At 42.7% G+C, this 24,621-nt stretch overlaps 1 protein-coding gene across 2 annotated transcripts; it reads right to left on the minus strand.

Annotated features, from left to right (window-relative positions):
* Positions 1-631: 631 nt before the first annotated feature.
* On the minus strand, positions 632-23,810 carry palm1b (paralemmin 1b). 2 transcript variants are annotated; one of them, XM_076108047.1, is made up of 6 exons: positions 23,459-23,810; positions 10,364-10,406; positions 9,295-9,375; positions 4,971-5,108; positions 4,324-4,394; positions 632-4,073 (listed from the first exon to the last, which is right to left on the minus strand). In XM_076108047.1, the coding sequence occupies exons 3-6, from the start codon at positions 9,324-9,326 to the stop codon at positions 3,694-3,696; spliced, it is 621 nt and encodes a 206-aa protein (XP_075964162.1). In that variant the 5' UTR covers positions 9,327-9,375; positions 10,364-10,406; positions 23,459-23,810; the 3' UTR covers positions 632-3,693. The 2 variants fall into 2 exon arrangements, with proteins under 2 accessions (XP_075964162.1, XP_075964161.1); XM_076108046.1 differs by having other exon boundaries at positions 4,971-5,086; positions 23,459-23,809.
* Positions 23,811-24,621: the final 811 nt, after the last annotated feature.

The raw sequence follows: 24,621 nt of genomic DNA on the forward strand, positions 1-24,621 counted from the left end.
TGCCACTTGTATTGAACGGTAAAATCTGTCTCATCACAGAGAATGTGTCAACAAACTGAATCTGCCACGTTCATATTGGGCTCACGTGAATCTATTAATTGTTGTTTATCGGAGGCTGCTGCAGCATAAAGCAGTATAGTTATGTTTTGTGAAATAGTGCATACCTGATCTCCATCTGATGAATGCCCTGTTTAAATGCCCCTCTGCCTTTGTCTCCCTCTTTCACAGTATATTTGACAATTTTCTAACAGAATTAACTTCCACTACAGAAGACGTATTGCTCTCTAGTGGCATGTTTTGGGTACTGCACTTCACAAAATAACCTAGGCCATTTATGCTCATTACCACTGGTGGATCTGCTCTTTATAGCTCTATTTCATGTTTCTATAACATTTTTAACACCTCTCCCCAAATTGCACCTTACTTATGATTCATTCTTCATAAATGAGGGGTATAGTAATTATTTTCCTTATCATTTTTACCAGACAGTTGCATTACTACAGAAGGTCGTCCATCTGTGGCTCCATCGGCTGAGAGGCCGAAACCACACACATCATTAACCGTGGCTGACATGTACACTTCTATCTACAATATGTGTATGTTTGGTTGATTACATACACGCTTATCTGACTTGCTGTAAACAAACAGTAGTTTTATTCAAGATTAAACATTTAGACGACCACAGAATAGATGAACAGGCATTGGTCTAACACAAGGTTGCTTTTTCTGCTGCTGTCCCAGAGACCCACAATCAAGCAAAGCTTTAGCTCAACAAAGTTACATGTATTTCTATGTATACAGATGTATGTACGCATATAGATACGCACACATGTGTATACACTGCACATTGACTAGTAGCCAGTTAGTCTGCTGCATTAAGTTTGTACCCCCAAAATTGTTTAAACTTTGAATGTAGTAGATTTTGTTAAGTTTCTCAGATGTGTGGAATAAAAAACGTAATCTGTCGGTTACAGTAAAACCAACAACAGGATCCAAAGTTTTTTTTCAAGACACCAACAGTAGTCTGCATATTATCATATGAGCTGCATTCACTTATAGTTATCATGAGAAAAATGAGAATGATATTCTACCATAGTTGTGAAGTACCCCTCTCGAGTAGAAGGCAGTGTTTACATTGGGTCATCATGACCAGGAGCAGAGCAAGAAAAACCCCGGCCTAAAAAAATGGCGGCAGACAAGACCAGTCCAACCAACTGAACCTGACAAAGGCACCAACAATACACAGATGGTCATCTTTTCTTTTTAAAAACACACACATCAAATACAATATGCCGCCTCGCAAAGGGGCCATAGGAAAGAAAAAACGAGTCAATATCAGAAAGAAAGTGGCAAGTTGTTCAATTACAGATGGAAAGCATAGACTATAATTCATCTGTCCACGCCTGTTGACCTCCCTTTGGAATGTTAGAAAGGGATCATTTCTCTGGTGGTAAATGTAGGCAGGACATGAGATAATGCATCTGGCACTGAAGGTTGCGAAAGACTCTTATTCAACGAATGCAGGAGGCAGTAGATTCCCACAACCCCCCCTCACCGGCGGGTTGAGTAAGACAGAGGGAGGGAGAGTTGAAGAGTAGTTGGTGGATGAAGAGTGTTCGACGAGTCATGAGACTCAGGGCTAGCACCAACTTCAGAGGTTTTTAAAAACTGCGTGTCTCCAAGCATAGACGGTGGGGCTGTGTTTGTGTTCGGCGATGATGATGATGGTGATGATGGTGATGGGTGAATCAGAGACGGGGGATGAGTATGGGGTGGGGGGAGGGAAGGGGAAGCATTGGTGGCGTAGCATCACCGACCCAGCACGTCAATGGCCTCTATGTCTGCCAAACAAATGAGTAAACTAGGGCCAAAATGTTTTTCAAATCGGCTTTCAGGGCTTTTAATTGCTATAGTGTACATGTTCGGTTTATCTTGCGAGCATCTTGCACTTTTTAAATGGTTAGACTGGATTTTCTTATAGAATATGGCCTGTTTCTTATACAATAATTACTAAAAAAAAGCTTGGGGACCTGGGCACAACCAAATTCTTTGCATTGTGTTTTTAGACTGAAAAAGATTCAAGGCCCCCAGAGAGTATTATTATTAGTGAGAAGTGCCCCAAATCTTTTTCCTTTTGCTGCAAATCTATTCAAGCACTGTCGGGCCGGCGTCTACAGACAAAGAGTCAGGGGTTAAACTGGGAGCGAGCAGGACAGAAACCAGCAGCCGACCAACACACAGTGAAATTACAGTATATCATCAGATGTTTATTTGATTCATAAAGAGACAAAAAGCTTCTTATTTTTATTCTTTTTTTTTTTTTAACGGTGAGCTGAGCAAGCCCGCCTCTTCTCGTTATGGTAGAACTAATCCCAATTTAACCCCTGGATTTACATTCATGTGAACGTGATAGAGTATAAGTAAGACCTAACAAGTGACAAGACAGTCAAAACAGTTGCAAGGCTTCATGCAGTGCTACCTCATAAGATTCACATTGACTCTACTGTTTAGAGAACAAAATTATTCAAGCATTTCGAATCGTTGCGCAATGGTTCGTCATGACTCTATCGATCATAAAGTATAGTATCCATCTTATTTAAAAAATACAAAAGCTGTGATCTTCATGTACACGTGTCACATATAGTATCTATGAGAAGCTAATGCGGTTCGCAATATGGTCGCTGTTCTAATCAGCCGCTTTGTCTCCGTGCTGTAGATTTCTTTTTAAGTTTAATGCACATCTCTAACGCTGCCAATTTTTATCAACTGTTACTGACAGAAAGACGCGTGTGACTAAATATATGAGCACATATGAGGCTAAGAAAGCACAGACACTTGTTATGATTGTAACGCGATTCTGGTAGTGCTTACAAGCCTACATGCAGTTAATGGTTGGAGATGATATGGAGAACCAAAAACAATAAATACCTTGTAGAAAACATAGTTTCATATCAATATATTAAAATACTATTTAAAATAATATCTTAGACAATATTGCAATATGAAATTGACCGATAAATAGTTGGTAGGGCTACACAGAGAAATATATACTGTATATATATATTTAAGTATCTGTGTCCTTCATAGTTGGCTGTTTTGACTTAAATTATTTGAAGTTTCCAGATTTCCTCCAGTTGGTAGCAGTACAATCCAGAGAGCTAATACATTTTCTTTTTTTCCAACAATAATAACAACGAACTTACAGTACACAGTCCCATAATAAAGATATACATACTGAATACAATATAAATGTCAAGACAGAAAAATAGAAAAATATCAATAGAAATCAAAAGTCAAATACATGTCAGAGAAAGTATACAGAGTGAAGTGTACTTATGAGTCTTTGTGGTTCTTGTTGTTGTAGCCGGAGCTTGTATTGGCTCTCATTGTTGGTATATTGGCTGTGTGACTGTACTTCGGATTTTTGTTTTCCCCCCCCATCCCGTCCCAACACACACACACGGACACAAAGTTACACACTTCTGCAAATACAGACACATGCCATAGCACACAGGCCTGCACAGGTGCAGGTGTGTACTCACCCACACATTCGCCCTCACACACACACACACACACACACACACACACACACACACACACACACACACACACACACACACACACACACACACACACACACACACACACACACACACACACACACACACACACACACACACACACACACATAGCTCACATGACCGTGCAGCACTTGCAGGTCAGTTTCTTCTCCTTTCCCTTCTCTCCTTCCTCTCCGCCGCCGTTGGCCTTTTCTTTATCCGCCATGCTCCCGTTGGGTGGAGCCTGCTCTTCTGAGGCCGCCTCTCCTCCAGCCTTCCCTTCCCCATCCTCGATCACGACAAACTCAGCCTTGACGTTGCCGTCAACACCTTCCATTCCCAGAGCCGTGCGGGACTCCTGCTCCTCCTCAATGGTTTTGTAGCCCATGAACACCAGGGTGACGGGGTTGTCCTCGCTAGCTTGGTCAGGACTGGGACCCAGCAGCTTGGCCTCGATCCCCGTCACCTCTCTCTTAGGGGTCTGACCCGAGCCCTGCACTACTCCATTCTCACCTAGAGGTGGCACCAGAGTGTCATTGAGAGACGAGGGGAGAGCAAAAGGGAGAGAGGGTGGTCGGGGAAAGTCAGAGAGATGGAGAAAGAAAGGGAATAGTGTTTTAATGACCTCCGGCGGAGAGGAACAATTTAATAGAGCAAATGAAGAGGCCAACATTAGCTCGCTTTCTCTTTCCGACACAGGTATCCAGGCTGCGTTGCTATGGTTTCCCATGTGATCATATGCTGCCATGGGTACTGAACTTACCTCCATTTTCTTTGGCCACACCCTTATTGGCTGGAGGGTCTGTCTCCAGTTCTTCAATCTCTTGCTCCAGCCTGGCTCAGAAACACACACACACACACACACACACACACACACACACACACACACACACACACACACACACACACACACACACACACACACACACACACACACACACACACACACACACACACACACACACACACACACAAACACACGCACGCACTTTGAGTAGATGATCAGTTCTACAAAAAAATATGACCATGTGTCCCTGTAATGACCATCACAGCCTCAGTGTCCATACACGATTTGATCTCATTTCTAGTTAAAGCCGTTATTAAAATGGATAAAAATACTGAGTTATTTATGAACTATGCCAATGCTTAGACATGGCACTCAGACATGTTCAGACTGGAATCCGGTTTCTTTTAGTTCTTTAAGTTCAAACACCACATAGATAAATAAATCACAATTATTTATGGCTTCAATGACCAATTTCTCGAGATTTGTCTGAGTCTGGATACTTAATTTGGATTATTGCACTTTTAATTCAACATATGCATGCCTACATTTTTTCCATGACAAACACTTAATAAAACACTTTTCTGGACAAAGATCGGACACGCGGGGGTCTTTTAGATGCTGACCTGAGGATGACCTGCTCCAGGAGTTTGGTCTTCACCTCGTCCTCATGCAGACGGTTCTGAGTCTCCTCCTCCGCTGGAGCTCCATCTAACAACCAGCGCTCCCTCAACGCCTTCGACTGCAGGAGTACATCACAAATACTAACATGTTGTTGAGAATGAACACGGAGAAAAAGGCATATAAGAGAATGATTATATTTGTAATTTGTGGCAAAAAGAAGAACACATTTCATTATGATTTCCCCCTGTTTGGTGTATGAGTGTGTACATCAGCTATGATGAAAAGAGCATAAGCAGGGAGAGTGCTATTAATCATGCTTCTTTCATCAGCAGCTGATTCATTCATTAACAGGACTTCAATCACCCAAAATGCAACACGTTCTCACCCGTTCTCACTTGGAAGAGATTAGTAGTATTTTGACTGAGAACGACGAGCCGCTTAGCTAATCTACAACAAAAATCTACCAGCGATTGTGTCCAGCACTCCTCTGCTGACTGCTGCCACTCAGTGATTCTGTCACATACTTCAACTGCTGCCAACTTGTTGTTGCCAAGTGGACTGTGGCACATAACCAGGGCATCAAAGAGCTAGTTCCATTCCTAAACCGCATCAAACACCTTCATGGGCAAGTTGAGAGCACCGACTGTGACTAAATGTACTTGTAAACTGAGTGTCATTATAATTACTGTAAAGTTAATTCTAGGACAAGATCATTTAATACCCCCGTATGAATTATAATGAAGCATGACATGGGAATACAATGTAGCCTATAAACTTTGTTCTGAGGTGGATTTTTCACTCTATTATTCTCTTACCTTCCACTTCTTTATCTGTTCCTCAGTCTATGTTTATTTCCTCTATCTATTTCCAAACAGCCCTGTATCCTTATCTTGACCCCCCATCCACTTTCCCTCCTGTAGATAAGCTTAACTCAAAGCAAATACTTGGCATGCTTCGAGGTAAATATAACAGTGTGTCTTACTCGCAGCTGTTATTAGACCGTGCAGGGCAATTCAACCCTGCATGGCCATATGGATAAGCGTTGGAAAAAGCTCTTGCTTTCACGAGTTGGACTGAAAATCTGGACCTGTCCTTGATTTGAATTCCTCTCCAGTGATGCAACAAGAATTTCTACAGCAAAACCCCCTGTTTGTTTTTTTCTTCTTCTCTGACTCGACCCCCGCCCATTCCTCTCTCTTATATGCATCTCTATCCATCACGAAGTTCATGAACTTTGTGGTTTTGCGCATGTTATATTGGGTAAGGTTTTACATGTCAGAGTGTATCTGTTTGTATCTGTTAAAGGGCCTGTTGTTCTGTTTTAACTCTTACTTTCCCCCATTGAGTAATTCAGCTCCAGACATCCAGCTCAACAGAGCTTTACAGCACACAGTCTCTCACGGTGTAATTCAACACTCTTCATACCCCAGGCCTGCATGGTCTCCAGGGCACTGAATCTTACCCTGCTTCCCTCTCTGTCTCTCTACTCTCTCAATCTTCCTCGCTCTCTCGCCACACCCAACTACCCCAGAGCCCGACATCACGTAATGTACTCACTCATGTGCACGCAAACACACGCGCGCAGACAGACACACGCATACACACACGCACACACACACACCAGTCTCCACGAACAGTCGTAAAGCCAGAGCACTGAAGTTACGTCTCTCTCCATTGTTCTTTGGAGTAAAAGCTGCTAACGTAGCAGACAAAGGGCGGAACAGTGGTACACACAGTTACACGCACGCACGCACGCACGCACGCACGCACGCACGCACGCGCGCGCGCGCGCACACACACACACACACACACACACACACACACACACACACACACACACACACACACACACACACACACACACACACACACACACACACACACACACACACCTCCAAATGTACTGAGCAACTGCAGGGAAAAGAGCTTTATTGCTTAATTAATTTAGCATCTTTCCTTCTACAAATTGAAATCCCAAAACTTCTTATCCTTTGAAAATATAATACATTTTCTCCAAAATGATTTGATTTTATCCTGTGTAATTCTTATTATTTTATCAACTATTGTCTTCCTTTAAAAATCGTTTAAAGGAATAGTTCGGCATTTAGGGAAAAAGGCTTTCTTGGCATGAGCTAAATGAGAGAAGATTAATACCACGCTTGTGGTAAATATTAAACTACAGCAAGGAGATAGTTAGCTTAGCTTAGCATAAACACTGGAAACTGCTAACCTAGCTCTAAGTATGTGCTGGTCATTTCATTTTGGAGCATTGCTTTACATATGCTCCCCTATAAACTGTGCGTTTTACAGGTTATAATTAAAGAGACTGCCAGCTGCTGCATGCATAATCATATCTGCCATGGCTGCTTAATTAAAAACAGAACTCCTATTAATGCTTTCTGTGTTAACAACATTGTATTAGTTCATCTCGCCATTATGTCTGCACTGTGAGAGTATGTATGTTTGCGTATGTTACTGTATTAGTGTGATTTAATGGTGGGGCAGGTACACCCTTATAAAAAGGTGCTGTGTAAACGGAGACATTTATTGGGTTTTCCACATGAAAGCCGCCTCTGGAAAAGCAATACCTGTTGTGGTTTGCACAAAGAGCCTTCTAATGCTCCTGTACAGCGCGATTACACTCCATGTGTGTGTGTGTGTGTGTGTGTGTGCGTGCGTGTGAGACGAAAGCGGGGAGTGGTGAGTGTAAGAGCCCTTTCCTGTTGGTGGGAGTGGGACAAAAATCTGTTTCCTCTGCCAAAGCCCTCTGCATTGTCTGAGGCTTCTGTGTTCTTTCATGAAGCCACGCACACAAAAACGAATACACACACACACGCGCGCGCACACACACACACACACACACACACACACGCACACACACACACACACACACACACACACACACACACACACACAAGGTTTGCTCTGAAAATAGAAAAAGTGGGAGCATGCAAGGGCAATGGCGCAGGTCACAGGCACTGTTGCCACAAACGCACGCGTCTGCGTTGGCGCACACACACCGCAACCTTTGCTCGTATCTGTGACCTGCCAAATTGTCCAGGGCTGAAATAGCTTTGATAGTGCTGACACATACGCGGACAAAAGCCTTGGCTCTGATATAATGAGTGTGTGTCTACATGCAAGCAGATTTGAATGTGTTTTTTAGGGAGTGTGTGTGTGTGTGTGTGTGTGTGTGTGTATAAACAGCATGTGGAGGAGCTGCTGGTGTTATCTACGGACCATTCTGAACATTCCGTGACAGCAGCAGTTGGGGAGTATCTCATTATGTGGGACTGATAGATTTAAAAGGAGTTGCTGAGTTTGACTTTGTAATTTGGGTGTGTGACACTCACACATAGAGCTTAATTCACAGAAAAGACAGAGCTGACCGTCAGTGTTTCTGGTGAGGCATGTATAGGGGTTCATGTTATACCTGGAAAGTGTTCTCAGAGGATGTTGAATACAGTGCTAGGTGCAAATACACCCTTTCACTCAAATGACCTCTTTCTCGGCCATTTGCAGTTGCGCAGCCTGTTATTTGCAGTAGTTTAATTCATTTTTTTGGGTTCAGAAGGGTTAATGGTTTGAACTCTAATGTGGATGTTTTCACAAGGATGGCAGCCTTCTTGTATAGTGCTCTCATTTATAATTACAATGTCCTGGTCAAAGGAGACAAATGTTGCTATGCACTTTGTCTATTGAAGGACTAACATTGCAGATCTGTTGGAGATTAAAATGCTGATGCGGTGTCATAATTTAACTTAATGTTCACATTAATGCTAATATGGCTCACTGATTAACAAGAAAATGTAACATTGGCACCTCATATCAAAAAGGTTGCCGACCCCTATTGCTTTTGTACCTCATCCAAACAGGATGGACAAGAAAAATAAACTGTTTTTTACAATGTTCACGTTTGATTCCGGGACCCTAGAATGGATTATTTTCTGGATCTGCCTACTTAAGGTGGAAATAACAGCTAAACTGGAACCATGTTTCAAATCACTGCACACTCCTGCAGCGCAAAGATCTGGACACTCTATGATTGTGTCCTCTGTGCACACTGTGGTGATCAAAGCTCAATATGGTGCAACTTTTTGGTCTCAGATCCACAATTTTCCCTGTGAGAACATCCCAGTGTTTTGTTGTGTTTGTTGTAAACGGTCTGCTTAAAAAGGTTGCAATAAAGAAGAGCATCACAACTGTGCTGTAACTAACTCAGTGACTTCTAAACATTAGCAAACCTCTTTTGAAAATTATTCGTACAAGTAGGGCATGTGCATAATGTGAGCATGTGTTTGCATGTGGAAGTGAGTGTGTGTGTACCTTGAGATGCTGGAGTTGCCGTCGGTCATCATCCAGCTGCCTCCTCTTGTTTTCAATCTCTGTCTGCCTCTTCCTTTTCTCCTGTTACAACACACACACACACACACACACACACACACACACACACACACACACACACACACACACACACACACACACACACACACACACACACACACACACACACACACACACACACATTAGAACTGAAACTCATGGATCTGATCGACATCAAAAGATACCCCGCCTTTGTGTAGTGCTGATGATTTAATGGTAACTTTTGATGACTGAGTACATTATGTGTCAGTCAATGTTTATTGCTTAGTGTGTCTGAAAAGTAAGAGTGAATGAGAGGGAAGTTGGTGTACAGTTACCGTATGTGCTCTTTATTTAAAGGCACATACCATTCACTCCGTATGTCAAGTCAATTTTCGGGGAAATGTCTGAAATGTTGAGAATTGAATTGATATTGAAGTTGGTGTTTTGTGATCCTGATGTTGATAATAGAAGCTTTATTTATCATACTCGATGAAGTACCTTTATTTCTTTTGCCGGACATTTCAAAGTTTTGACGTTTCAGCAAATTCAGAATAAATCACTGCGTAAATATCTGTGTAATGATTTTCTAAAACCGCTCAGAACAAACCAAATGTAAACGTGCTTCAGTAACTTTGTCTGCCATTCATTCTGAATGCTTTGTGAAAACGTATATCTCTCAACAAACATAATTATACAGAGAACCTAGATATTGTGTGTCTGAAAAGACAAAGAGAGAGAGGATGAAACAGGCCGAAGCGATGAAAGACCAATAGAGCGGGACACAGGGAAGAGAGATGCTGAGAGACGCTGCATTAGCTTTCTGTGTCCTCTAATGGTTGAGGGATATGGGATCTAAAAGGTTGAGTCATTACGACGGGCGGTCAGATCCTGACAAGCAGCAATGATTTGCTGTTTCTACAGCCATCACTGTGTCCTAACGTGCACTCTGTATGTGTGTGTGTGTGTGTGTGTGTGTGTGTGTGTGTGTGTGTACAAGAGAGAAAGGAAAAGACGTATACAAATAACTTACAGCGATGGCCTGGAGTTTCTCCTCTTGGGACACCTCAGCCATCCTGAAGGAGAGAGAGAGAGAGAGAGAGAGAGAGCGAGAGAGAGAGAGAGAGAGAGAGAGATTTAACCACACATGACCACCGTCATCAGACATGACCAGCCATTTACCTTCCAAAGACTTCCCGGTGACTGAGGTTAAATATGTGTCTGCTCGCGCTAAATCAGTGTCTCCTTCCTGTCAGGGAGAGTCAGTGAAGGCATGCTAATGCGCTAGCAGGACACTGCTGGAGATTCCTGCTCTAATAGGTTCCAGACCAGAGCTCCGGGTTGGAAGATGGACAGAATCACAGCTGAGGCTAGAGTAGCAAGAGGACTGGTTGCTCGACTGAGACGGGAAAAAGCTATATATCAGGCTCCCTTAAAAAATCACATATCTTGCATTAAGTTGTAGTTTCTTTCCTGTGGTTAATAGCTGACTTTATCTCTTTCAAGCAGAAAATTGTTCATGACTTCTGACATCAGTCATAAAAAGAGAAGATGTATTTATAATAGGGAATGGCATATCATCTGAGATGACATTCATATATATGATGACCCAATATGCACTTGTGTTGTGTATGAATTCATTTAAAAGGTGTGTTATTTTCATTTCGGCGTTGGAGGGGGGTATTTACTGGGGAGACCCCAAAGTCATAGTCCCCCTCAGTAAAGGCTGTGTGTTTTTAAAGGGATACTATATATAAGCGTATAATGCGTATAATACATATAATACATATAACCTTTCCTCATTCAACATGAGAATTGTTAGCTGGCAAAAATGAATTTCTTTTTCAAATTAAATCCAATTCAATTAAGATTAAGATTAGATCTAAAACATTTACTTGATTAATTGTTTAGCAGTAAATTAATTTGACAATTTTGATTATCGACCAATTGAAAAAAACCGAAGATCTTTGGGTTTCAGACTGTAAGAGACCTTGGAGAGGTTGTCTTTCTTTTTTTTAACAGTTTTCTGGCATTTTATAGACCAGAAGATCCATCGATAACTCGAGAAATCAAATGCAAAACAATCCATAATGAATATATAGAACGAATGACTCACATAAAATAATAAGGGATGACGTGTTACCTTAACATAGATTTAATTATTTTGTCATGATACAGTAGCAAGAGCCTCTATGAACATTACAGTGTGTGACTTGAATGTGTAAAGCAATGTAGCCCCAAGAAGACGCTCTTTCTACAGATCGGAGGCGGTTGATGAAGCACACCAAGCGGCTGCAGCATCTTAACAGCCGTGTGCCTTTTCCAGCCCGAACTGAAACTGTATCACAAGGCATATGGGATTCTGATTTCTCTGCACTGGTTCAAACCAAACTCTTACAAAACAACGATGACACAACTACTCTACATAACTCCCCACCCACCCCTCTCCACCGCCAGTAAAAGGTGTTAAAACCGTTTGATCGTGTCACTCCTCCTGATGAGTGGCCAGGACACCCACTGTTACTGTGAGTTTGCTTGCATCATTTCCCAAAGGAATACGAACAAAGCTTGAATTGTGAACATGTCAATAGAGAAAATTGTTTCTATCTGGCCCCTTGCTGTAGGGTCGGTCACATTGCTACCCTCACAAAAGAATGCAAGGCAACAACACTGGCTCCTCTTAAAGCATAAAGAGGCATACATTTTCGGTCATGCATGTGAGCCCACCATCGGATCACATGTAGCTGTACGACTCAGGGGTAAACCTCAGGGGTTTATCATGGGAGGCCACTCTGTAACATGGACAATTCATGCACACACTCCCAGCACACTCATTCAAACACCCCACTGATCTCTGCTCTTCTGCCAAACCACATCACCATCACATGGGGGATTTTTTGGAGAACAAGTGAAACCACAATCATCTGATCACCCCCCCCCCCCCCACACACACACACTACTGTCTTGTTCACATATTCTTTTAATTTTTTTTCGCCTTTAACACTGATCCAGCACAAACAGGAAGAATTAAAAAAAACATCTGGAGATGCGCTGGGTAAAAGAGGCTGAATAAGGGAAGCCAGCACTGTAAACGAATCAATAATACAATATGTTGTGATGAGCTTCATCCAGGTACTGTTTATGCTGTTTGTCGACAGTGTTTTATAACTTATTTTCTCCCATCATTTCCATCCCTTCCCAGCCCTCGGGTTGCGGTGGAAGCAGGGCAGTTAGCCGACTGAGCATCTGGATCAGTTCATCAGTGGTATGAAGGGGGCCTGGAACCGCCGGCTGCCCACCCTGGCCCCCGAGAGGTCACTGTGAGCACCAGCTGAGACGAGGCAGAACACACCCACAGCGTAGCTATGACGTGTTTTTACATTATTTTAATTACGTCTGTTGGAAACATCAGTTGTGGAAAATGCAGGGCACGCGTGAGCGAATCCCAATCCGGGCACGCAACTCAAAAGTTTATTGGTGACAGCTTGCATATAAAACGTCCCAACATGAGAGTTACGTACATCCGAGACAAAATATATGTCACAGGGCTCTTACTTTTTCTTTCAGTTCAACAGAACCTCTTTACCGTCTCATTTGTGATTTTTGAACACTTGATTATATTTCATAATAACAGGGAATACATATTTATATAGATTTATTTGTATGTGAATTATACATAAACAAAAGTCTTCAGTCAACATAACATAACATTGTCCTGCTACTAATTTGTCAGTGTAATTAAACAAAATCCTGTTGCAAAGCCCATCGACATTCATGAGCATCTAAATGTAGCTGGGTGTTGTTTTAGAAATTGGATTTACTTTGAAGACTATTGACATGTTTTTCTTCAACCATTTTTAAGAAAATAAGACAAACTTCTAATATCCACTGGTGTTAAATTTAGTCTTGACACAATGCCATTACATGAGATATTTGGCTAAATAAAATAGTCAAAAATCAACAAAAAGAAAGTTCTTCCCTGATTTTGGGACATGGTTAACTGAAGGTCCACTTACTAGCTTTTTCCAGAGCTATCACCTGTTTTAGCTGCTATCTCCTGACTAGTTCCACAGATCACAGCCGAGTCATCTCATGACAACTGATGAAGATGAAAACATTTTCTTAGTTTAATTCAGTTAAGACTACTTTGTCAAATCAAAAGTGAGAATCAAATAAGGAATTATATGTTCAAAAAAGAAGTTTGCAAGACTAAAAATCTGACAGTTTTGGTGCTACAGAGATTCAATACCAATGCCTAAACATAAAACAGTCCATCTCAAAGCAATCAACGCTCAAAAACAGTGGAAAATCTGCTGTGTGTCTCTGAGTTATGATCAAAACTACCCAGTTCGTGCCAAAGTTAACAACAGATGTCCACTGGACCGACTGAGTTAAGTGCTCAGACCTTCAAAGCTTGTCCCACCATTCAAACCTAAATTTAAATGCTAGCACTGCTTCTCTAACCTCTGGGCTACAGCTGTAATGAATTTTTAAAGATGTGTTGGAAAAAAAATACGTCCACCTTGTCGGAACATCGTGGGCCTTTGTCTTGCTGCCTCCCTCATAAATTATGGACAAACAAGGAGAAAGGAAAGCAGACTCAAAGACAAGCATCTTTGCAGCATTGGTTAGAAGAGTAATTACATTTTCTGACCGAGAAAGGAAGACATCTAGGGAGGCTGGCGGTCGCTCACAGACAGGCCAGCAGAAACATATTGAGACAGGATACAGGTCAACAGGACTGAGGGACAAAGCCGTCTTAGCTAGCAGTCTACATACAAACAACAAACTAAAACTAGGGATGCTTTTTGTTGATATCTCAAGGCCGGTGCAGGGCAGAAGAAGTCAGGAAAACGGACTAATGACCAGCCCTATTCCCTGTTGAGTGCACTGCTGCTGTAGCATTTCCAGGAACACATTATCTGCCTGCATAGAGCACCAGCATCCTCTTCTAATAGCATCACGGTCCTCTGGCACCAGCAGTCACTTTACACACTCTCTATCTGGACTGAAATGCCCTAAAAGTGATTACCTTAATGTCCAAGGCGCTCAATGAATGATAATCCTGCTGAGCGTCTTTGTTTGGGGATGTCATGATGACCTAAAGCCCAACATGGATTTAAAAACCCTCCTCTCTCCAAGGTGAGAAGAAATGGTTTTACAAAATGATTGTCCTTGCTGCAACTTTTAAAAGCTTGTTTTTTTGTAAAGGAACCAAGTATGTTACATCCAATTGCATAATGTGTTCTGAAAAGTCGATTAAGAAACATTGTATTCATTATTTCCGCTACAGAGTCTGGAAGAAAAAAAGTCAGCAAGTACACGCTGTACTGATCTGTACATGAGACCAGTCACACTGTGTGACTCTGGGACAGCCACGGGCCATCCACATGCGTCTATCTGTCGGGGCAGATTACACTGGCCTCATCACAGCTACTCTAGGATTAGCTTAAACAAACACCACAACAGCCTTGAATTGGACTGATTCTGATCCTGCCTCCCACACTCACACAGATTTTTTTTTAGAGCTCGTTTTCTTGCATCTGTGCTTCATCAGATAGTAAACAATTGACCCAACACAATGTTGCAACCATAGGGGATGAAACAGAATGATAAATAACAAAAACATGAAAAAATAAACAAGAATATAATCATTTTCACAAGGAGAGTCTTGTGATGTTCCATGTTTCTGTTATTGTCAACAAATCTCATGGGACCAAAAATAAAGCAAGCATCATGTGTTAAAGCCCTTATTGTTCTGTTCCAATGACCTTCACTGTTGAAAAAAATATGCTGAACATTAATAAGTCACACTGTTGATGTTAACATGTCCCTTCATTAAGATAAACTTGGACAGTGTAGTTTGCTTTAAATCAACCCCCAAAAACACCATCCCGCTGCCTTAAAAGCCCAATAGAGCAACGAATCCGCTGCTGAAAATAGCCCCCATTAAATCCACAACTTTGAGTAATGTCAACAAAAAAAGTCAAGATGTTTTTTTATTTTCTTTTTAAGTAAAAAAGTATATTTTCATGACATGTTTTTCAAGATTATGAATCTGTATAAATGAAGGGGCTTAGGGCCCAGAGCCACAGACAGGCGGAGGAAGTATTCTTTTTATAAGTTGACTATGGCAAACATATAAAATATCACCGTAAAAGGAAAGTCCTAGCACCACATACTCAAAGAACTGTTGGAAGCTTGTTGGCCAGTTAGAAACCGTCTCGTTCACCAATCAGAGAATAGAGAGGCAACAACTTAGAGTCATAGTAACAGGTATGTTATGAAGACAAGACAAGTAGCCAAGTAGTAACAGAAAAAAAGATGAATGACACTGGGAGAATCACACTCATTTCACACTGTTCATATCACGTAACAAATGACAACAAATACCCTTAAAAGTAGCCTCTAATGGTTCCAGTTATACAATACTGGCACGCAGCATCTAATAACCTATTTCTACAGAGCCCTTCTTGCCGTAGAAAAGGGAAATGTGTTCACTCAGCTGTTAATTCATAACAGCAAGGAGCTTTTAACTGATACTGTGCAGGCTGCCATAACAATAAAAAAACACCCACACACACAAGCACACTCACACAAATGAACACCTGTAGAAATAAGATGGAATTGAGAGGCCAAGGACAAATTTAATTACTTACGACGTACTATTATTTAAAATCTGGACAGATCGTAGCTGTGAACTTGATTTCTGGCTATTCTTGAATGAAAAAAGCATGTAGAGACACACACAAAATAACACTGTAAAAACACCCAAGTGTTGCTAATGCAAAAAAAACAACCTAATGCTCAATTACACTATACAATCAAGTCACACACACTGAAAAAAACGTTTTCTCTTCAGAAAGAATGATGACTGTAAAAATGACTCTTGAGCTTAATGATCCAGACCCTAGAAAACTATAAGAGAGTCTGAAAGAGGAAACTAATCTGAAATCTCCTTCACACTCACTGAGTTGGAGTGGCACTTCTTTCTCCTCCTCTCTACTCCCCACTTCCACAGCTTCCTTCCTTCGTGCCAAAAGAGCACAGGGACAACACTACTCCTCCCTGCCTTTCTGCCCAGGCCACAGACACACACACCCCCCCACACACACACACACACACACACACACATACACAATCGTCCCGTCCCGGGTCAGCACACATGCAGCTCTGCATCCTTCTATCTAAGGCACAACACAAATTCTGCCAAACGTAAACAGTGCACTGCCAATAAAAAATTGAGGAAGTCCGCTGAGGTCACATGTTAGTGTTCCAGGGGTCAGAGGGGAAAGCTCCTTTTACCCCCCAGAGGTCACCGATGAATAACGCTCTGTCAGTACAGAGGAGAGACATAGTGTGAAACGTCCACGTTGAGAAGCCAAAAGAGCAGCCACACACAGACTGAGACACGCGGGGTGGGATGAAGGGGTCAGAAAGAAGTGACAGTCAGTTCTTTACTGTAATTTTTATCATTAGTCAAGCTCCAGAAACGCTGACTACCCATAATACACCTACGGTAAACAGCGGTTTGTACACAGCCTTTGTGTGTAACCCTAACACTAAAAGTCTTCGTGCCCAAGCTAAGTTAACTCGGTGACATCAATAGGGTTATTTCTTTCCCAGGTTAAACAACTGTTGTCACATGCTGAGTTAGACTGTCCACGACTACAGAATTGATTTGATTGAGTAAAATCAGTGTTTTCTGGCAGAGTTTCAAAGTGGTGAAAAGATCTGGTTTAACTGTCGGACAGGGATGGTCTGCACCACCTCATTTTTTTGCTACTTTGACGAGCAAACAATCATGACGGCTTTTGGTGTCACGGGTGTGTAGAACGTGATTTAAATTTCCACCAATCTCTCCTTGAAGGCAATCATAACGTTGCCCTCGTTTGTCCACATATCATGTGACAGTGGTTGTGTAAAGAATGAGAAGGAGAGCTCGAGAGGTCAAATCCTGCCCACTTTGTGAGCTGTGCAAACCTGAGCAATCGCTGCCTATAAAGTGGCCGCGATTGTCGGACTTTTGGTTTCGGAAAAGTTACAAAAGTGACTGGACGAAGCCCCGTAAACCCCTGAGTCAGAAAGGTGTGGGGGAAAGGGGATTTCAGATGCTGTTTGACCATTTTTATGGTTCTGCATTAAGTTCTTTATCAGCTCCTAACCTGACTAAACCATGTCTTGTTCTGCCTCTCTGTAAGTCCCGTCTCCTCTCTCTTGATCCTTCTCATCGACTCGCCTCATTTCTTCACTTGACCGCACTCAACCTTCATTACTTCCACGACAATAAACCTTTACACTTCAAATCTGTTCAGTCGTTGTGTTTGCTTGTTAATTTTTATACTTCCAGGGAATGCACGCCGAGTCTACAGCTCTTGTGACACTTTATCGATTGCTACCGTTTTGATTCCAGCCACTGCATGGAGATGCAGTCACAGATGTCACAGATAGGCCTGTGGTGGAGGTTTGAAAGCCTGGGGTTCGGTTCATTGCTCAGAGAATCCAAATTTGGGCAACAGGACGGAGCGACAACCAATACGCCTGAGTGATATAAATGGCTTTTAGCTCCCCAGCTGGTAAACAATCTGTTCTGATTTGCAAGTTGCATCACAACAGAAGACAACAGATGCAGAGGTTTCTGAGCTTCTGGACACAAGAGGACAAGATGACATAAAGTGAGAGGTAATAAACAGCATGCTTGTGTGTAGCAACATCACAAAGCTGCTAGAAGACAACAAACAAAAGCTCTGAAAAGAGATTCCACAAAAAGTCCATGACCATAATAAAAACAATGCAATGGAGAGGGACGTATGCACTAGCCGTAGTACGATGTGGAGCTGCAACAATTAGTTGTTAGTCAATTAGTCAACTGACTGAAATTTAAGTGCCAACCATTTTGATGAACAATTATTTTTCAAATGACAGATATTTATTATTTCTTCTTCTTTAATGTGTGGACTTTATCCTTTTCCTGTCGTGAATGATAGCAAACTGAAAATTGTTTAAGTTTAGATTTCTGACATTTTATAGACACAATGAAGAATCGATTAATCAAGGAGATAATTGGGAGGATCAATTTAAACAAATAATTAGTTGCAGCTCTAAGACAAAGCAATCCATTCACTTCAGAACAGACATTTTGGAAACCGGCTTCTAGCGGCCATTAACAGGCCCTTTGCACTCAATCTTATCACTTGGTTTAGCAACTAAAACAGCAGCTCTACCACTTGCAATCTTGACAAAAAGGCTTGAATCCTCCAGAAAAAGGGTCAATCTCCCTGCGACTGCTTCTCACGACACAGCAACACTAGAGCAACTGGATTTATGAGTGGAATGGGGAACAGTTGAGCAGGCGGGCGGGGAGGGTCAGATGATGGGAATGGCCGGAAATGGGTTGCTGTAGAGCAGGAGGGAGTGGCTGGATGTGGGGGTGTGACTGGGACAGGTGGGAAAGTCTGAGGGCATCTGGTGGACAGGTAGAGAAATGGCAATGAACAGGCAGGGAGGCAGAATGAGCAACAACAAACACAACTGAGGCAGACATTGAGACGACGTGTCCCTGGTGAACATGTTAACACACGCCTTAATTTGAATGCATGTATATGAGCATTGCAACAAAACATCTTGGGTGAATAAATACCTCCTTTGATACAACATTAGGAATGTTGGCAGATCCCAACAATGTTGCACAAAAATGCTACAAATGCCTTTTTGTGTCTCGTTACTATTAAGGCTTGGACACATTTCAAGAAGCTGAGAGAGTTGAAGCAGAATGCTAAAATAGGTTGGTGGTTCTAAGTATTGATTAGCATCAACATTACCTGCTGACAGCTTTGCTTTTGTGTTTACAGACAGTCTGTCGGACAGCGTCCTGGTGTACGCTCCGCTCAATCAGCAAACTCTACGTATCCGGATAGCGGAAGCCTACGGACCTGCATTACTGGAGCAGCCTCTCAATGTTAACACAGGAACCATTAGGACAAATAGGGGCCTTCCCTTATGGCAAGATCCCAATCCCCACTTAAGGCCCTCAAGAGGCTCAGGAATTGCTAATGCTAAGTATGTTTGTCCAATATCACCCTGTCCAATCTCTTCTGAGATCATATAAAAATCAACTATGCGTTATTTATAAGGGGACAAGACCTTCTATTCATTCTCCTCTTTCCCCTTAAACCAGATGTGAATGTGTGTAAATGTGTGTGTGGTGTTAGTTTCAGGTTATCTACAGTGCAAACAGATGGATGAACTATTTCTTATCAATAGTGCCCTTGATAGCATCTTTGCAGCAACACTGGTGATCGTCATATGAGCGCGCGGGTGCGCGTGTGATTTAGGGAGGGGTGCATAAGACACACGCCGCTGAGCACATTTCCCTCTGAGATTAAAATGACTTAGTGGCTAAAAATGACAGTTTATCAGAAGAAAGACCATCTGCTGGGAAGAGAGAGAGGAGAGGAAAAAAAACAAATCCTTTCTCGCCTTATCTGTCAAGACAAAGCAGCAAGGAGGGGGGTTTGTAATAAGAAGTAGTCCGAAAAAAAAGTAAAGAAAAAGTGACTATCCAGGAAGAAAAGAGGAGGCAGAGATTAATAGAAAGAGAAAAAAAACAAAGGAGGCAGAAAGGCCAAAGCAGATTATCAAATAAAATATCACAACTCTACCATCTGCCCAGATGTTACTCCTTATCTGTGCACTTGCTGAGCAAGCTTTCACTTCCACTTCCTCTTTTACCCGACACTCCCATCGTTGAGCTCAAAAACAGTAACCGTAAGGGCTTCTGTAATGCATAACATACATCTTCGACTACCATGCTGATGGGATTTCATCACCACTGCATGAATTGTTTCTTAATGACAGTAAGGTCATTTGAGGATAATTAGCAATATCAATCACTCTGGGGCTACTCGCTCAGGGCAGGACGTGAACCCGGGAGAGGCCTGGCATTTTCTGCTAATGGCGTTGAACCAACCACTTCTGCCACGGGAATTTTAGCAAATTGCAGTCATGCATTAGCGGTCTTGGTACTATGTTGACAGAAAAATATTAGTTTTGTGTCACTTTTAATGGAGAAGTTACCGTGAACCCCCTGGCATTTTCATTAAACCTGCATTAGGTTGTGAAATTGTCACGAATATCGATCTATTGGTTTTGTGTGCAGGGACACTAATTGTCATTTTGTGTCGCTCAGCACAAAAACAATGCCAACGGAAAGACAATTGGGATCCTTTCTCATGGTGGACACACAAACTCAATGCATCCACGTGACTATGCAACGGTCAGAGTGATGTAGTTTTAAATATCGAGAAAGACCACTGATGGTGGGGAGGAGGAGAGGTGGATTGGTTTAACACGAGACCGGTGTTCAACAGCACCTGTCCCTATGTTGTGTTGCCTAAACATAACGTTTGTGACAGTTTACTAAATCTAACTCATTGGTTTTGTTGCCGAAACCGAACTGTTCATAGTTATTTTAAGCCGATCCATGATGTTTTTCCTAAACCTTATTAAGTGTTTTTGTTGCTTAAACCTAAATTTAGTTTCGTTGCTAAAGTCGTCATGAAAAAAAGAAGTTGTGCCGAGTGACACGAAAAAACACAATTCCTGTACCTGTACACAAAACCAATAGATTGCAATTTGTGACTTCTGCCGTGAGAATGTGTTGCCCTTTCACATACATAGAGCAATTTAATTCATTGTAAATACAAAGACATGTGTGGGCGACTTGACTACTGTGGTGTAAGTGAGCATTAGGTTGTTTTGTTGCATTAACATCAGCAACAAAACTGTTACGTCACTTGGTGTCCTTTGCCCGTTGAGCTGTGTTTATCAGGGTAGTTGGTGAGCGTGCTCTTTTTGGCAACAGTTTCACACTTTCACGCCAACATGACCAGTTTGTCTCCTAGTTATCTCACTGAGGACTTCTGTTGGGCACTTTGACTGTAGTTGGTTGGTAGAAAAGGGGGTCACTCATTCACATTTCACCTCATTTTTCATTGACAGTCCAAAATTAGGATGGATGACCTTTCCGGTTACCAGCCCATTTCCCCGATCTAAATTGGTGAAAACAGATCCATCCCTGGTGCCCAGCCTCCCGGGCCAGGAGACAGCCATTAACACACACACACACAATCCATCTTTTTTTCTAGCAAACAAGCAAAGACAGACTAAAATGCACACACAAAGCTGCACACACGCGAACACACACAAGCACACAAAACCTGACACACGCATGCCGCAATGCCGCATGATGATTGGGTGGACAGGACAAGTGCTGTCAGCTCTACTGCCAGTCGCTGACACAACACAGAGCAGCCGACCGGATATAGACCCTCAGCTCACACACAGATGGGCTGAGGCCTACGGGGGACTTAACATGTCTCGCTCATGCAATAAAATGACAGAACAGACAACAAACATGTGCTGCTCATATTGTAATCCCTCCTTTTATTAAATATTTGCGCCAGTGCAAACATGTAATCATCATCGATAGTCCTAATTCTAACAAATTCAGTCTTTGCTTGTGATTCTTGAAGGCCACGTAGTGCAATTACTGTGCTTTTTCTGCCAGATTTCTAAAAAGTAAGTATAGCTATAACACAGTACAGAAAAGGGCAACAGAGAGCCCAACATATTGCCAGTGGTGAACACTTTTCTATCTAATCATTGCACCGAAACACATCATTCCTTGCAATTTTCTTGACTAGTTGGTTCTGCTCCTTTTTGACATTATATTAACAATCAAATCTACACCTGGGCTGATATGACAAATGGATGAGATGTATTCCCCTCGGAAGAAACTGTCATGAAAAAGGGAGTCAATCAAACAGGTGTCACTGTAGCTAGATGACTGAAACAAAGAGTCTCTGTCTTGTCCTTCGAGGACTCACTCTCTCAGAAATGCAGTGGGTGTGTTAGGTTTGCGGACTCTATCGTCATGAACTTGGTGGTATTGTCAACAAAGATGTTGTGCACAACCGTGACGTCTGTTCAAAGGCCAGAGACCCAGGAGAGAAACAATGGTCGCAAGACCAAACAAAAAAAACGCACTCTTTGTCTGGTGTCGCCTGCTGTGATCGTAATAAAACGATATTGTTCTATTCAGAGACTGGAATAGAAACAGAAAGATGAAACACACACTCTCTCACACACACACACACACACACACACACACACACACACACACACACACACACACACACACACACAGAGGATAATATGATACTCTGGGAGGACAGAGGAGCCAGCCTCTATCACTAGTAGCAACCTGAGCTGAAATTAATTTGAGTTAAATGTCAAGCAGTCAGGGATGCTCACTCTCATTCTCTGCTATTCAGAAAAAACGAAAAAAAAAACGGCCGCCTGGTCGACTGCACAGTGTAAATTCCAGACAGGAGTATGTAATGGCCAAGGTTTTTCAGCTCATGAGCGCCATGTTGGAGCAGACCGCTCACATCACAACACACACACACACACACACCATGAATACCCTGTTACTCTCCTCCACAGCCCGCGAGCCAGTCAGCATCCCTCACCCCACGGGTGGCGCCGCTGGAAATTCACCGTCGAGGCAAAAGCAGACATCCTGAAACCCTCCTCCTCGCCAAACAGATCGATAGGACATGATGCATTATCAAAGGCGTTCGCGTAAACATGTCGTCCCGATTACACCTGTCGTCCTGGCTTCAATGTGCAGTACAGTAAAGCAGCCCTCTGGGCATCCAACAGGGCTTTTGGTGACATGATCATGCGGCTATTTGTTTTCTTCCTCTTCTTCTGTTTTTCACCCGCAAACCAGCGCGTGACTTTATTGTGAGCTTATCATCTTACATTTGCAATTCACGTCCCCTGAAGGATGCTGCGCCTCTTGCGATTACTAGTTGTTACCTCATATTAGTGCAGCGGCCGTGTTTACAGAAAGGAATTTCACAAGTGCAGATTGATACCACCAATATTTGACTCATTTATTCCCCCCCCCAACCCTCTCCATCCCTCTGCCATGTCTCCAGCCCGAGTTAAAATAAGGATGCTGCCGGTAAATATTGCGCCGCTGCACAGCCAGCCGCTGGACGAGCCACCAAAAAGCAGGTCAGCCACAGAAAAAGGACACACGCTGTAAATCACGACTTACTCAGTTGCAGATCCCTTTCCCTTCCCGCCACGGACGTCTTCCAAACAGGCTGTTTATTTCTGAGCGTCAATTCGGAATACGCTAACACCCCTTCCTCCTCTCCTCCGCCTCTTCTTCCTCCTCCTCCTCCTCCTCCTCTTCTTCTTCTGGCTGGCACCCCTTCTGTTATTGCTGAGGTGATGCCGTGGGCAGCGTGAGCGCGCAGCCCGACAATAATAAGACCCCGATTGTTTCCTCTCGAGCGAAAACGACGCACGGCAGACTTGGCTCTGCCCTAAGTGGAAATCTCATGGGGGCTGGGGCGTCGTCTGAAGCAGGTTGTAGTGTAGTTAGTGTACGGGTGAGAGAGCGACAGAGAGAGAAAGTCAGAGTGGTATGTGAAGGGGAGTGGGAGAGGGGGAAAGGAAACGCCTCCCTGCCTTGTGGAGATAAAGGGGGCCCTGACTGCGCGCGTTGACTGAGGTCCTCCTTTCCAAATGAGGGCCCCGCTGGCTCTCCTCCAGCCTTATCATATGACGTCCAAGGAACTGGGCTGTCTGCTTCAAGGCTGCAGAAGAGGAGTGTACTTGCGGCCTAAAATTGGGATCAAATCCAGCCCTCCGACTGGAGGAGAAGGGACCATTCTCTCAGCTGTTCTGCCCCACTCCTCCATCTAGCGGTGGACAGGCTCAATATGAAGACTTCTCAAGGCGTGTTTTCATTTGGTTACATAAATAACCTCGGGCTCTAAGGGCGAATGGCTTTACAGCCCCAAGCAGGGATTTGGAGCGAGGCTTATTCGATTATTAATTCCGATTTTTTTTTGTATTTCATTTATTGAGTCAGGAATACACTAAATGAATGACCGTGATACAAATAAATAAACACATTTAAACTATTTGGGAGCCGCCTACTATTGTCTGACCCAAATGATTCTGTCACATCTGCATCCAACCAAAATACGTTGCACCTGCCCTCAACATCCAGCAGGTGGTGGTCGTGTTCCAGACATGTTCTCTGGTGATGGGCAGACCAAGAAATAGTTTTAATTTTTAACATCCAAGAGGACTTTCTTACATGTATAAAATGTCACGATGGTAGGATTTATTGTAGGATTGTTGTATTAGATTACATCAGTTTTAGATATCCTTTATAAACTGGACACTTCCTCTCAGGGATACAAC

Source organism: Anarhichas minor, unplaced genomic scaffold, assembly GCF_050575085.1.
Source record: "Anarhichas minor isolate MPS153535 unplaced genomic scaffold, ASM5057508v1 ptg000040l, whole genome shotgun sequence".
NCBI classification, from domain to species: Eukaryota; Metazoa; Chordata; class Actinopteri; order Perciformes; family Anarhichadidae; genus Anarhichas; species Anarhichas minor.